Source organism: Cucurbita moschata, unplaced genomic scaffold (genome assembly GCF_002738365.1).
Source record: "Cucurbita moschata cultivar Rifu unplaced genomic scaffold, Cmos_1.0 Cmo_Scf00014, whole genome shotgun sequence".
Lineage (NCBI taxonomy): Eukaryota > Viridiplantae > Streptophyta > Magnoliopsida > Cucurbitales > Cucurbitaceae > Cucurbita > Cucurbita moschata.
The window spans coordinates 3,822,557-3,833,510 of NW_019268530.1; the positions used below are offsets into that span (position 1 = coordinate 3,822,557).

The following is a 10,954-nucleotide window of genomic DNA, read 5'->3' on the forward strand; positions in this document are numbered from 1 at the left end:
AAAAAAAAAAAAAAAAAAAAAAAAAAAAAAAAAAAAAAAAAAAAAAAAAATATATATATATATATATATATATATATTTGTTTCTCAAGCTTCGAAAGATGAAGATACATGAACAATCAATCGATCTTATCAAAATCTTCATCGCGGTTAACCAACAAACAATCAGTTACAATAGTACGTACACATGACAATTTTTTTTGTCACCAGATTAGCATCTTTTAAGAATGACGTGGATTCTAATGACATTAAAATTATTATTTATTTAAAAAATAAAATTTAAGTAAAATAGATATTCTAATATAAACCCAAGGAATAGGTAAATTTAAAGAATTTGAAAAATAAATGAAAATAATAATTTCACTCAAATTAAACTACTACTCAACCCATCATTGGGCCGTTACATTTTGGGCCACATGGTCCAACATAAGGCCCAATTTCATTGGGGTGCGGTCTTCCACAAATAGCAAAGTACCATTATACTCCTGAAACATGAAAAAATGACATCTTATACCCCTGCGCCGCTTGGCGTATAAGCGATAGTTGCAAAACCCAAAACCTCGCGTTCAACTTCGTCTCCATCTCCGACTGGCGGAAAATGTTGCGATCAATTCTCAGAGCAGCAGCCGCCGCAACCTCTAGACATCAGCCGTACAATCGGAATCCCTCTCCGATCCTATCTTTTACTTCAAATTACTCAGCTAAGACAACCAAATCCGCCGTTAAGAAGGCGCCCAAGAAGGGCAAGTCCAAGGGCGACGGCAAAGCCACCGATGATCCCTCGGCCTCCGCTGCTGCTTCCGACGACTTAGATGCGGCGCTTTTTGATGATAAATCTCGAGCCCGACGTCTTGCTGCCGAGGAAAATGATCACTCACTCGATGTTGGCCCAAATGGCCGCCCTCTCTTTACCTCCGCATCTTCACTCTCACAGCTCACTCGCAAGGATGCAGGCTCTTATTTCAAATTCAAGTACGTATGTTTTCTACATTGTTTATGAGTGAATGTTTATTGGAATATTTATTCGTTTCTTTACGAAATGGAAGTATGGAAGGACTAAATGAGGCACTGCCGGAGGGTTTGCCTTTGGGAATGGTCAAAGAGTTCGAGGATTCTATGCGAAGTGCTGTGCTTGTGCGGCAAAATTTTTTGGATCTTCGCGACAATTTCAGGCGTGTGGTTGATCCTTCATTGTTGTCGCCGGCTGGTATTGCTTTTCTTCTACTATCTTTTCTTTGGCGGTGGGGTCGAACAAATGTATTCATGTTTTTTCTTGCTGCTATTTCAATTCAAACATTCAGGTTCAAATATTAGAAAACAGATCGTATTGGATGGTCCGGTCAATAGTGGAAAGAGTATTGCGCTCGCCATGCTTGTTCACTGGGCTCGCGATGAAGGCTGGCTAGTTTTTTATGTTCCTAGTGGGCGTCGGTGGACTCATGGAGGATTCTTCTTTAAAAACGCTGAAACAGGACTTTGGGACACACCTGTTCAGGCTGAAGATGTTCTGAGAGTGAGGACCTTTTCCTGCTAATTAAGAGTTAGAAGTATGGTGTGCGTGTGTGTTTTTCAGGATCTTCTAGTGCACTTGTCATGAATATGCAGGTCTCGAACATTGTATGTGCATCGAATGCCAGTTTAAGGGGTTGTTTTCTAATTCTATTGATAAATGTTAATTCTTACACACCCCATTGAGAATCTTGACAAGGGAAATGATGTTCGTGATCATGATTCTTTATTTGACTGGGAAATGTTTCATGCATAGTGTTTACTATTTTGTGATTAGCTTTCTGGAGATCGAGTGAGGACTGTGGATAATATGTAAAGCTGAAACAGTTGACATATTTACTTTTCATTGGCGGACTGGTTTTGACCAGGATTTTCTGAAGTACAATGAGACCCGCTTAAGACAACTGCCATGTCAATTATCTGATCCTATACCATTGGGAGAGGGTGTTGGTGTCAGGATGAAGAAAGGTGCTGATTCCATGATGATGCCTGAGGGTTCAACTTTATATGACTTGATTGATACTGGAATCAAGCACACTCATGCAGCTGTTGGGGTGGTAGTTCGTTTAAGAAAAGAATTATCGCTTGTGAAAGATATTCCCGTGCTTTTTGCTATTGATCAAGTAAGACACAAAACTACATCTTCCATTTCTTCGATTTCTAAGATCAAGTTCCATTTCTTTGATTGCTTATTCGTGGCTGATTCTTTTTGTTCAGTATAACAACTGGTTTACATTCAGTGAATTTGAAGAACCAGTGACCGTTCGTTCTACTCGACCAATACACGCTAGGGAACTCGCAATGGTTAGTACGAACTACTTGCTTGGATTGATTTTTCTTTTCTGTTTCTACTCGCTAACATTCATTGCAATACATTGGATGTTCCTGGAATATCTTGTTCAGTTTGTATGTGTTTGTGTTTTTTCTTGGTTCAACATCTTTTTACTTCCACCAAAATTACCTTGTGTGTTTAAGCATCGCATTGGAACTGGTCCCTATCTCCTGTCTTGAAACAAGGGAGAGTATACATTAAATGTGAAATGTTCTTTTATGTTTTTTTTTTAATTTTTAATTTTTTAATGGAAAACAAACATCTTTTCATGGAAATCTTAGGTAGACTGCATTTTCAGCTTTCAGCATGTACTCCTTGCTCATGGAACTTCAGACTTTTAAATTTTGATTATCGGGTCCATGACCTTCTAGTTTAGTTGGAATTAAACATTTTTCCCTGTTACCTACAGTTAAATTAGCTAGCCTTTATACTTCCATCATTTCAGTAGCCTTTTTATAGTTTTGATTCCATTGCCTAAAAAAATGTAATTTTTGTGGTAAAACTCATTTCCCTCATTTATTTTTCTGGTTCAATGTTCGGGGACTTGAAAACAACAAATGGAATGATTTGATCCAAAAATGAAACTGAAGTTGAAAGAACGATTAAATTAACAATTTTTCTGAATACAAATGAAGAAATATAATAGTTGGGCTTAGGATTTATTCTTCTCTCTTGTTTGTTAGATAGCTTTCTTTGGGAGTATTTATTTGTTAGGACTGCACATTTGGTTTCAGCCTTGTTTTTTTCTTCCATATTTTTCTCTTTTTTATCCCTTTCTTTTTCCTATATATCATTTAGATTAGTTTTTGAAACCTACCATTCAATTTGATGTGAAATCTAATAGGTCTTAGATTGCTAAAAAGGGTTCAAGGCAGTTGGGAGTATTTAGAATCATGGAGTAAGATGAGTTGACCTAGTGACGAAAAGGGTTGATGTAAGTGATTAAATATTTAGAGGGAATAGTTTCAAACTACGGTGACCATTGAGCTAATATTTATTATCCTATGAGTTTCCTAAGCTTTCCTTTTATTTGTTCTCAATAAATTCATGTCTTCATAGATGGGCAGTTGACTTGTGAGACTAGTCAAGGTACAAGATGACTCGAACACTCATGGATTTATATATAAAAAAGATTATTCTGAATCCGGGAGTAAAGATAGAATGTTGATGACTCATTTAGTGAATAGTATGTTATTGGCTGGGCAAAACTCACCCTAGCTACAAATGAAAAAGTGAAGCTTATTCATAAAAGAAAAAATGAAAAAGAAAGCCAAAGAAGAAGGTACCTTTACAATGCGAATAGTTCAGAAGTTTGGATTGAGATGGTTGGAGGTCCAAAATTTTAGGTTAGACAAGTTTTAACACAAGTGTTGTTTCTAAGTCATTGAAATTTAAAAATTATATCTAAACTCTTGTAACTAAAAAGTCTCTTTTAACTTTTAATTTTGTATTTAATAGATATCTAATCCTTGAGATATTTATTAGTTTCAAGAACTTGTTAGACTCAAAATTAATAGTTTAAGTACCTATAAATGCTTTTTAAAGTTCGGGCACCTATTAGACATAACATTGAAACTTTAGGAGCCTTTTAGATACAACTAATATTGAAACTTTAGGAGCCTTTTAGATACAATGTTGAATGTTGAAGCTTTTACCTTGTATAATGATTTTGAAATGATTCTTAAATTCTTATCTGCCTTGGTCTTTTTGTTTCTCAATCAATGATAAGAATTACAATTTTTTTCACAGGTAAAAGCTTTTAGGTCTATGATGCATGACGACATGATGGTTGGTGCTTTCTCTCATTCAACTGCTGTTGGAAAGTTGCGTCAAGACTTGCCAGATGTTCCTTTAGGTGCACGTGTTAATTTCCCTCGCTACAATCTTGATGAAGCAGCTTCTGTTTTTCACTATTACCTCAGGTATGCTTATTTTGTTGTTATTTTGAGAAGACACTGATTTCATTGCAAAAAGAAAATTAAGAATGTTACATGAAGAGAAAAAGGTATCCCTACAAAAGCTTTGATTAGTTAAGGATTTAGAATAAGCCCCTATTTGGCTATTAGAGGAGATGGAGCATTTAGAAACGAAAAGCTCCTCTCATCGAATCTTATAGAGGCGATAGTAAGTTGCAGAAAGAGTTAGCTGTTGGATGGCATTGCCAACTCCCATCTCTTGATTTATATAAGAGATATAAATTTCTTTTGAAGTTCTGTAATTTTATAAGATATAAATGCAGTAATTGACTTAACAATACCTGATGAACTAGGCTTGTTTATTAGGGGGACCTCAACCTACCCAGGAGAGTCTTCTAGACTCGTTGAGTTGAAAGCAACCTATTACAGGTTAAAACCGTCCAAAATTTCTCTAGTACACTTCCTCGTAAGAGAACAATGGAAGAAACAAGTGATCATGTTTTGTATCGGTATGCTGGTGGGTAGGACATCCTTTCGGCACCATATGTCGAAAATCTAAGTATAACTAATTTTTCTTCAGAAACTTGTTTCGCAAATTCAGAAGTCATAATACTAATTTGTTGCCGTGGTCCGGATAACAGCTTATAATATTAGAAACAAAATTACTTCAGTGAAAAACTGAAGTATACAAGGGAGTGAAGTCAAGGGAAGTATATGATCCTTTACTACAATATGTGGTGCTTTGCGAATAGTTTGAAAAGGAAGAGTATGAAATGCTCCTAGAAGAAAGAAAAACTACTGTCTTAAAACTATCAAGAGTCCTATCAATCCTTTGGAGATTCTGTTGTTTCAGATGAGAGTTTCATTGGCCAATTGAATAGGTAGGTAGGTACTTTCCATGACAGGACCTCTTTTAACTGTAAAAGGTCATAGTAATTGACGTCTGGTTAAGTACAGCAGTCTGATCTTTTATGTGAGTCTTTTCCTATGAACAACATTCAGTACTTTTGAGGGGATTGTTTTTTTCTTTATTTCTTTTTATTGAAATTCTTGAACTGTAACATGAATGTCACTCATCGCAATGTAGTTTGCAATCCGAAGTTGCAAAGGTATACCTGCTTGGTCATTTATATGAATGTTGCTGTGTGGGGTGCTTTCAGATTGTTACCCAAGTTTGTGATTCTATTCATAAAACGAACTGTACACTGCATTGCTTAGTTAGTTGTTGATCATTTTCTTGACAGACAAAGACTGATACGCCGTGAAGCCTTCTCAGAAGATGCCTGGAAAAAGGTATACTATTTGTCAAATGGAAATGGAGCAGAAATGCGGTGGTTGGTACCATTGATGCGGTGACAGCGACACCAATGGGGCTAAGTTTCCTCCTCGCCTGTTCACATCGACTGGACACGGTACCATCGCTTAGAACTCATGCATATTTCTTCACTTGGAATTAGATATCCCTAACCCTCACAAGATGTGCGACATATCATAGGCATTCTGGCCTAAAATACCGAGTCGAGTGTTTGTATTTGTAAGTTTAGCGCACGCACATCGGAGAAGTAACCTTTTCTACGGCACAATTTTTATTGCCTACTTGGGCTACACTTATCATCTTGTGTGTTCTTTCATTAATATATATTTTAGGTACATTCTTCAATAAGGTGTTATCTTTTAAGGAAGAACTTGAGATGCCCAATTGAGCCGTTAATTTTGCAGGCCACGTTCATACTCTTTAGTACTTATATATTGTATTTTAATTATGGGCGTCAATGTATTAGACTATTCTATTTTGATCTCTCGACTTTCTAAATATTTATTTCATTCTTAAAATTTTGAAGTTCATTTTATTTTGGTTTAGAACTTATCGATCGTTTATTTTTATGTTATATGATAATGTGGGTATGTATTTGCATAGTATAAGTTGTTTGAAGTGAGTATTGAATCAAGACCAACAGCCATAACCAAATAAACCTAATGAAATGCAACATTACAGGTCTCAGAGGACAAATAATTCATAGAATTAGAGTAAACAAAAGAAACTGGTGAACATACAAAATTTTAACACTCAAACTTCAAAGGTTTGAGTTCTTGCACTTTCATGTGGTTAGAGCTCCAGAAAAAGCAATAACAAAAACCTAAATGGTAATTTATATACAAATCCAGTTGAATTAAACAAACATACTCTACCCAGGCTATGCCATAATTGGGGGAAAAGAAATGCATATAGAAAGTAGAAAACATTCTTCCAAGTGAATCGTATCAACTGCTCAGCTATCTTAAACACCGTTATGTTGTGCCAAAAGTGGACGAGTTCGTAGTTACGTTCTGCCCTTCATTTTTCGTTGCGACGGTTAGCACAGAAACAGAGTCTACTTGCAAAAGAATAGAAGAATTACACGCTTTAAGTGTCTGCTTGTGTACCTTACAGCTCCATTGTTTCACAGTCGATGCAAGAAGTATCGTCAAAACTTATCGTCGAGTTTGAGTCCAGATTAGAACGGAGACTGGCACAGAGGGCAGGTGGATTTATGTGAAGTGGAGAACCATTTATAAAGGCATGCTGAATGGAACTTGTGCTTGCATGTCTTGCATGCCAAGCGAGGAATGCTGTGGTTGACTGTGTGGATAACACTGTAACAAATGGGACACTCTTCAACTCCTTCGAACTCCTTGTCAAAATTACGCTTCCATATCCTTATTGCTTCAGCTAAAGCACCATTCTGCATCACATAAGAAAAATCTAAATCATCCATTGCCCCTAATGCCCCTATATACCGACCTCTAGTCGTGCAGGTCCACTCAAATCTTAAACGCGTCACAGCTAACCTAATACAGGAATTACCGGATTTGGGGGTTTTCTCGTTTCTTGTTTTAAGATGATTAGGCTTAAGATTCTGAACACCCTTTCAGTACAGAAAAAGAAAAAAAGTTACCTGATTACGGACAAACGACATCATGGACAATAACCACTTCCGCTGCTTAACTTCACTTATTCCCAAACTCCTCATACAATCAACATCAACGTGCCTCAGTGGATATGATGAAGGAAGGCGAATTACTAGGTCCATCCCCGTCTCGTCTTTAGTATACGTAGCAATTACCTCATTGGCTGATTTACTTACAACAACTGAGAAATTTTCATCAGCAAATTCAGCTTTCTTTATCTGCAGCAAAGAATATTTTTGTAAGAGAATGATAGTGTTGTACCCCACAAAAACAATATCCACATGAAGTTGTAGTTTTGTGCCTCTAAATGACACCTCAGCATGGTGCTTTGGTAGATTGACCAGTTTTACGAAGTGGTATAAGGGTACCTCGACAAGAGCCAACACAGCGCGGTAGAACTCCAGTGCAGGTACCCTTGCCAACTGATCTCCCAAGCTCATGGCATGTAGTAACTATCATGTTGAGCTTGGAGGATTTCAATGCTTATTCATGGCTAGAACCAGAATGAAGGAGCATGGCCGTTTACACTACCTCATTTGAAGACTTTAAGAGCAATAACTCTACTACATTTGATGGGAAATCGACTAACCTCTCGGCCCTTATCGTTAGGTTCAAGCTGTTCATTTATCTAATAATTGTGAATCAAGCTGGAGAAAGGCTAGTATCCTTTGACTTTGTGTTGTCTGTATGTTCTTTGAGAGGAGCATAACTCATCAAACAAGCCAAATCATGTACAGTACAATGCCACTCATTTAGTTTGACCTAATCCTATGGTTCATGATACAAGCAACCTTACTACCTTACTTGAACAGGATCTATTTCATAGGTTGTACATAAGTGTCCTGGACTCCTTGAGTTCTACAGATACAAGCAATCTTTACAAGATATTTTATACAGTTTGGCTGGAAACCAACCACGTGAACATAGACTATCACCATAAGGAAGTCACATTCAAGAGGAATTGGTACCACTCATAGAAGTGATCCGAGCAATGGGCATTAAAAGCTAAGCAGTTAGTTAGTAAAGGGTATTGCCATGTCTGCTAGAGCTACTGAAATTGACAAAATAAGCAACAGTACAGGCTTAGAACCAGATACTTAAGAGTTCCATGATGTGTTTTGAATGACCCATCTGGTCCACCCCCATCCCTAGGCATACTTTTGCAAACTAATACTGAGCAGCACCCAAATGAAATCCAAATTAAGCGAGTAAATTCAAGGAGCTTAATTTCATTGTCTTGGATAAGTTGAAAAAGTAACAATATGTATACAGCTAATAAATGAGCTTCGCCACAAGAGAACACATACCTGGGACAGTTCATTTGCAATGAGAGAAGGACTGCACCATGCTTTTGTAAAGGATTCAATGACAGAAGACTTCGAACGGTCACGCAAATCACAAAACCACCCTCGAACATAAGCAGGAAGAACACGGAGCATCAAGCCATATATTGCTCCAGCATATGATGCCAGTTTCACTGGTTCAACGGGCCAAAGAAATTCCACCAAAAACAATAATGAACCTGTGGTAATGGCTTGGTTTGCTGCAGTTGCAGCTTCTGATAGCCCAGCTGGAAGTTCTGTATCTTTCTTCTTCTGAAGAGCCATGCCTTCAACAGGTATATGCTGGAAAATGCAATCTAATATCCTTGAACTAGCAGAATTCTGGATATATTGGACCAATCTTTCCCTCGCAGATGAGGATGGGGGCAATGACCATAAGTGTGACAGCAACAAAGACCAAGCAAGAAATATATTCACCTACAAAATTAAATCGTTCGTAATCAGGTCCTATTAAAGCAACAAGTATCAACTGAAATTTGAATGTGATATTTAAAGTTTTGACAATTCGACGGCAGTTGGCAAGTAAATGTTAGAGACAAGGCAGTTGGCAAGTAAATGTTAGAGACAATGTACTCACCCTTTCGTGGGCCATCAACTCCATGTCAAAAACATCATCAGGGAGTTTCTCAATCATAAATACAATTTCTTCCTTCAAAAGCACATTATATTCTGATGAAAAATCAACTTGAGTAGAGCCCTGTTCGGTCGTGGTATCATAATCCAGGTAGCACGAAGTATTTTCTCTAATAATTGCAGAGTAAGAAATTGGTTCAGTCGAGAGCATAAAATAGGCTGCATATTGCAATGAAGGAACCGGTTTGGTGGAAAAAAGGATGCCATATAAAGAACTAACAGGGCCTTTACTGAGTCCCCAAAATTCAATTGATTTTACTGCTCTCTCTCTAGCATCTTTTGAGGATTTAGTAACACTTGAAGCTATCAAGTCCCAGAAATGAGGAAGTTCAATTCTTGAGGATGCTATAATGGTTGTAGCTTTATCACCGTAGGAGCATACAATGGCCTCAGAAATTCCAGTGCAGAAGAACATGCGAAGAATTCCTTCAACAATGCGATCATTGACATGGTTCAATTTATCTAATCGCTGAGGGTTTAAAGTTTCCATATCTTTCAGGCCTTGTAGCCCAAAGGAACCATAAAACAAAGAAAATGACAAAAGGGCATTTCTCGAAATGCAAAATGGGATTGGGTCTGAAATCTTAACACTTTGCTCAAGCTTTTCTAAAATTTCATTTGCATTCATTGAAGTAGAGCTATTGACGATAATACCATTCACGCTTTCAGCAATTTCCTCCATTACTACAACGGCTGGTTGGATCCAACTCATTAACTGACACAACAAAAACTCCCAATCTTCGTCATTGAATTGCTTCCAGCAGTAACCGACAGAAACAACCATAAGCTCGGACAATAACATTTGTACCCGTGGTGCATGATTGACTGTAGATGATCTACCAGATATATTTCTCTGTTTTCGAAATATTTCCAATAAAAGACTGCTCTCCTCAGTGCTTATATTTCTGTCCGGCTTCAACGTGTGTAAGCCTCCCATGGAACTACTAAAGGGATAACAAGATATCACCAACAAAAGCCAATCTTCCATATCTGCCGGAAGAAATCAAAACCCATCAAGGATAACAAATAATGTCCACGCAACAATAAATAGACCACAAATCACACATGATAAAGCCAAGTTAAATGAATACATGAGCCCCTAGTGCTTTTAGCCTTTTTTTCAGCTTCGTCCCTATCATTTAGTAAGTTTCAATTTAGTCTTTCATGTTTTAACAATTTTCGATTAGTACCCCTATTGGTCACTGCTAAAATGGGTTGGTGATATAAAATTTAGTGAGTTGACAAAAATTCAGAGAAAAAAAGATAATCTAATAGAGCAAAGATAAAGCTTCAAATTTCCCCAATATTCTAAATGGATAGACATTTTAACTTTTCTTGTATTCAGTCATACGATTATTAAAAGAAATATCCATAAATATGAAATAAAAGTTGGAAAGGAAATCACTCTAAAGAAAAGGAAACAGCAGTCATTAGCAAGTGAAAATTGGCCCACATGACTTTCCAAGTTGGTGCACATTAGGCAAGAAAGACAACAAATCACAAAGTCACTTATCCATTACATACACTAAAAGTTTATAGACAAGGATTCTCAATATCTTCAGATGGTATCTTACTTTTCACAAGGATGTAAAAGATTTATGGAAGAACGAAATCAAAGAGTCTTCACAGAAGAAGACACCGACTTCGACAATGTTGTTCACTTCGTGTAAATGGTCTAATATTTTTCCTTCTCATAGCCCTACCTCCCTCAATGTAAATTGAGAAGGTTTTTTTTTTTTTTTTTTTTTTTTTTTTGTAAACATCATGGACAACAC

At 37.0% G+C, this 10,954-nt stretch overlaps 2 protein-coding genes across 3 annotated transcripts in view; one reads left to right on the forward strand and one right to left on the reverse strand.

Annotated features, from left to right (window-relative positions):
- The first annotated feature begins 541 nt into the window (after positions 1 to 541).
- On the forward strand, positions 542 to 5,977 carry LOC111452726. Its single transcript, XM_023093573.1, has 7 exons — positions 542 to 969; positions 1,044 to 1,204; positions 1,299 to 1,510; positions 1,875 to 2,129; positions 2,224 to 2,310; positions 4,088 to 4,260; positions 5,499 to 5,977. Exons 1-7 carry the CDS (start codon positions 596 to 598, stop codon positions 5,608 to 5,610), a joined length of 1,374 nt encoding a protein of 457 aa, XP_022949341.1. The 5' UTR covers positions 542 to 595; the 3' UTR covers positions 5,611 to 5,977.
- Positions 5,978 to 6,253: 276 nt separating this feature from the next.
- Positions 6,254 to 10,954, reverse strand: part of LOC111452200 (E3 ubiquitin-protein ligase listerin) — an 18,542-nt gene continuing 13,841 nt past the window's right edge. The window contains exons 13-17 of one of the 2 annotated variants that reach the window (XR_002712106.1): positions 9,124 to 10,169; positions 8,511 to 8,963; positions 7,191 to 7,421; positions 6,655 to 6,977; positions 6,254 to 6,622 (exon numbers count right to left, since the gene is read on the reverse strand). Coding sequence is in view for 1 of the 2 variants with exons in the window: in XM_023092790.1 (XP_022948558.1) it covers positions 6,750 to 6,977; positions 7,191 to 7,421; positions 8,511 to 8,963; positions 9,124 to 10,169 (1,958 nt within the window). In the remaining variant the exon portion in view is untranslated. Of the gene's footprint in view, positions 6,978 to 7,190; positions 7,422 to 8,510; positions 8,964 to 9,123; positions 10,170 to 10,954 lie in introns of both variants that reach the window. The other variant, XM_023092790.1, reaches the window with a different exon arrangement.

What these genes read in the sequence shown, in the direction of transcription:
- LOC111452726 (XM_023093573.1), top strand. Translation starts at nt 596, where the DNA reads ATGTTGCGATCAATTCTCAGAGCAGCAGCCGCCGCAACCTCTAGACAT. An exon ending in TTCATTGTTGTCGCCGGCTG is followed by an intron (nt 1,205 to 1,298) that starts GTATTGCTTTTC and finishes TCAAACATTCAG; the next exon opens with GTTCAAATATTAGAAAACAG. An exon ending in GTTTTTCACTATTACCTCAG is followed by an intron (nt 4,261 to 5,498) that starts GTATGCTTATTT and finishes TTTTCTTGACAG; the next exon opens with ACAAAGACTGATACGCCGTG.